At 45.2% G+C, this 4279-nt stretch overlaps 1 protein-coding gene across 1 annotated transcript; it reads right to left on the minus strand.

Annotated features, from left to right (window-relative positions):
* Positions 1–1763: 1763 nt before the first annotated feature.
* LOC141052511 (histone H3-like) lies at positions 1764–2111 on the minus strand. Its single transcript, XM_073549761.1, has one exon. It carries the CDS (start codon positions 2109–2111, stop codon positions 1764–1766), a length of 348 nt encoding a protein of 115 aa, XP_073405862.1.
* Between the last annotated feature and the right edge of the window lie 2168 nt (positions 2112–4279).

A 4279-nucleotide genomic window follows, 5' to 3' on the forward strand; every position in this document is an offset into this window, starting at 1 on the left:
AACCTCTATGCCTTTAGTGTCTCCTCCACCTCCCCAATACTTTCTACATTATTCTTAGTTGTTTTCCTTCATGTAGAATTAACCTACAAGGAAAGAAAGGGTTTATTTTAATTCCGATATTTCTGTCCCATTGACTTGCATTGGTTTCCGGTATCGGAATCAGTGATATCCGATACTTTTTGGGTATCGGTCCAATCCAATCCGATCCGATATTTCCAGATATTGGAAGGTATCGCTTAACACTAGTTCCTGGATAGGCTTCGGGCCATCCTGAGAACTTGTCAGTCACTACCAGTACATACTCGTACTTCCCTACTTTCGGCATTTGAATATGATCAATTTGAATTCTCTGAAAGGGATAGAGTGGTTTAGCCAAATGTTTCTGAGTAACTTTCTGAGATGGTGCTGGATTGCATGTTGCACACACAAGGCAGTACTTGCAATATTTTTTGGTGACATTAGAGATCCCAGGTGCCATATAAGTCTTCCAAATTAAGTCATTCATCTGATTCTTTCCTCTATGGGTGATACCGTGTGCCCATTCTGTCATGAGGGGTACAGATTACAGGGTAGACAGATCTTTTTTTTTCATCCTCCAGACTCCATCTTCATCCTTTTTAGCTCCTCCTTCTTGCCCTGACTTCTTTTCATCATCTGGTGCCTTGTCTTGATGTAGATGGATAAACTTCATAAGAGAGCTTTGAGGCCCTTCTTCGGTGTCTTGTGACACGTACACTGCTGCTTTCTCTTTCCCAAATGGATCTGCAGCATAAGTTTTTGCTGTTTTGTCAGCAAAGAAGTTCCCCCTTGCTTCTGGAGAATCCAATCTCCCAGGAGCTTTGATCTTGATCACTGCAACCTCTGAAGGTAGATCTAGAGAGGTCACAAGTTCTTGTATGGAAGCAGCATGTTTTCAAGGAGTTCCACTGGATGTTGGGTATCCTCTGGCTGCCCAGATACTGCTGAAGTCATGAGCCACTCCGAAAGCATATCTTGACTCCATGTAGATGTTGACCACCTCCATCGCTTACTGACAAGCCAGTGTCAAAGCCTTAAGTTCTGCTTTTTGTGCAGACATGTGCGATGTTAAACATCCGGATGAGATGACCTGGTCATGTGGAACCACGGCATATCCCCTATGGAACCTTCCTGTTTCGTCTGCAAATCTGGAACCATCAGTGAAGAACGTCAGGTTAGCATGTGAGAATGGGTCTTCTTCAGACACGTTTTTCTTAGAGGCTGCTTCTTCCTGCATTTGTTCGAGACAGTCATGATTCTCTGAGCGTGTAAGGCTATGTGCCCACGTATGCAGAAAATTTCTGCGTGCAAACCGGACTTCTTCCCAGAAAACTCGTGGTTTTTTTGCGCGTTTTCCTCACGTTTTTGTGTTTTTTCCGCGCGTCCCCAGACACATAGAAAATAACTAAAAACGCAGACTTTTCTGCAAAATTAATGAGCATGCCGCCCTTTTTTTACCGTGAAGCGTTTTTTTCGTGGAAAAAACGCATCAATATGCACAAAAAGTGCAAAATGCATTAAAATGAATGAGATGCTTCTTTTGAGCAATTTTTAAGCGTTTTTGCCGGTAAAAACGCTTAAACTCGAAAAAAAGCTTACGTGGGCACACAGCCTAACAGTGTCTTCACCGAGAGCATCAGTATCATCCACATCCCCCTTAGAAAGAGGAAGCAGCGTGGACGGGTTGAGGATGGTGCAGCGGATAAGAGTGACATTTTCCGGAATCAAGAGGGAACATTGAAGTCTCATATGATGCTGCAGCGACAGGAATCTAGGTTGGTGTCCTTGAACAGTCCCACCAGATAAACCGCGCTAGCCTCTTGCAGGGCCATCACCGCCGAGCGCAGATTTGTCTTGAAGTCCTGGGCGATGTCCCTCACCAGGCGCTGGAAGGGACACTTACGGATCAGCAGCTCGGTGGACTTCTGATAGCGGCGGATCTCACGGAAAGCGACTGTTCCTGGCCGGTAACAGTGCTGCTTCTTCACTCCACCAGTGGCGGGAGCGCTCTTCCTGGCGGCCATAGTGGCCAACTGCTTGCGGGGAGCTTTCTCTCCTGTGGATTTACGAGTGGTCAGCTTAGTTCTGGCCATATCTCTGTACAGAAGAGAACAGATGTAATCACTTGTGTATGAGGAGCAAGAGGAGATAACAGTTCTGGAATGAGGGGCTCTATTTGGGCAGCTCCAATATCATGAGGGAGTCCAGGTGACGCAGGCAGTCTCAAAAGCTTTAACAATCCTGTCCTCATTACTAATTAACCTGATTTCAGAGATGCAGCAAATGCTTGGGGGGCTACACTTGTTCATTATAATTCCAACAATTTCTCTTGCACATGCATGAAGAGGGAAACCGAAAATGCCAACACCAATAGCGGAAATTGTCAAGGTCTCAATCTACTTACTAATATTCACATACTCTTAAAAGCGAGTTATTGTTGCACAAAGTGGTTGAGCACTAACGTCGATGAATAGGGTCAAAAGTAGGGGGTCACAGCGTGTATGATCATTCTACACAGAAGATTGCCAGATTTAGTCCTCAACAGCTATCTGACCACATGAATCAACAATGATTTGACTGTCAGCTTTAATAGTCGCCCCTCCTGCTTCTACTGTAGTTCTATCCACACCTCCAATGTGCTCTAACCGAGAATTGGCAGCATTAGCAATAGCGTCAGTTTCCATTGTTATGTCACCCTTTCCCTCCACTAACAAGGGTCTCTCAGGTAGTTCTTTTTTCAAGGATAGGTTGCCAACATTCCCTTTCCTTTGTGCTTCCTGTGATATTGGTATCCCCCTCCCAGATTGAGTCCCCCCTTGATACAGTTGCCACTGTCCTGTACAGGTGTGCGCTTGGCTGCAAGATAGCCTGTGGGGTACTGGGTATAGGGTTAGGTAGACTGTGTGAGAGTGCTGTTGTAGCAGAAGCATTGGGAGGAGAGGTTGTTGCTTGGAATATCTTGTGTGGGTGTGCGGCTAAATTGTCCGTGGAAGTGACAGTTGGAAAGGTTGGTGCTGGGGATGATCCAGGTGGATGGATTGTTGGGTTCACCACAGTAGTGATAGGGGAAAGGGTTGGTGGCCCACTGGACCTCATTGTAACAGGGAACATGGGTAAATCCTGTTCACTTCCCAAAGGAATATAGTATTGACCATTAGTGGTCATTACTGGGTAACAAGGATTTGGTGGTGTGCTGTGTAGCCTTAATCTAAGATGTTCATCACTGGAAGTTGTGTGTCTTCCTAAATTGTACATCACTCGATTTAGGCAGATCTATGTTAGACACATGATGATATGGCTCAGTTTGTATGATCTGGGCCGACATTCCAAGATGGCTGCCAGAAGAAACACGCTTGATTTCGCCAAAATGGCCGCCAAAAGCAACACATTTGCCATTCCCAAAATGGCTGCAAGAAGCAACACATTTGCCATTCCCAAAATGGCTGCAAGAAGCAACACATTTGCCATTCCCAAAATGGCTGCAAGAAGCAACACATTTGCCATTCCCAAAATGGCTGCCAAAAGCAACACATTTGCCATTCCCAAAATGGCTGCCAAAAGCAGCACATTTGCCATTCCCAAAATGGCTGCCAGAAGAAACACATTTGCCATTCCCAAAATGGCTGCCAGAAGAAGCACATTTGCCATTCCCAAAATGGCTACCAGAAGAAACACATTTGCCATTCCCAAAATGGCTGCCTGGAGAAGAAACACATGTGCCATTCCCAAAATGGCTGCCAGAAGAAACACATTTGCCATTCCCAAAATGGCTGCCAGAAGAAACACATTTGCCATTCCCAAAATGGCTGCCAGAAGAAGAAACACATGTGCCATTCACAAAACGGCTGCCAGAAGAAACACATTTGCCATTCCCAAAATGGCTGCCAGAAGAAACATTGCCATTCCTCAACATGGCTACCAGAAGAAGAAACACATGTGCTATTCCCAAAATGGTTGCCCGAAGAAACACATTTGCCATTCCCAAAATGGCTGCCAGAAGAAGAAACACATGTGCCATTCCCAAAATGGCTGTCAGAAGAAATACATTTGCCATTCCCAAAATGGCTGCCAAAAGCAACATATTTGCCATTCCCAAAATGGCTGCCAGAAGAAACACATTTGCCATTCCCAAAATGGCTACCAGAAGAAGAAACATGTGCTATTCCCAAAACGGCTGCCAGAAGACACACATTTGCTATTCCCAAAATGGCTGCCAAAAGCAACACGTTTGCCATTCCCAAAATGTCTGCCAGAAAAAACA

This window comes from Dendrobates tinctorius, unplaced genomic scaffold, assembly GCF_039654945.1.
Source record: "Dendrobates tinctorius isolate UK_male_01 unplaced genomic scaffold, ASM3965494v1 ptg000161l, whole genome shotgun sequence".
NCBI classification, from domain to species: Eukaryota; Metazoa; Chordata; class Amphibia; order Anura; family Dendrobatidae; genus Dendrobates; species Dendrobates tinctorius.

Excerpts from the sequence above, each read along its gene's own strand:
- LOC141052511 (XM_073549761.1), bottom strand. The coding sequence starts at position 2,111 with ATGGCCAGAACTAAGCTGACCACTCGTAAATCCACAGGAGAGAAAGCT.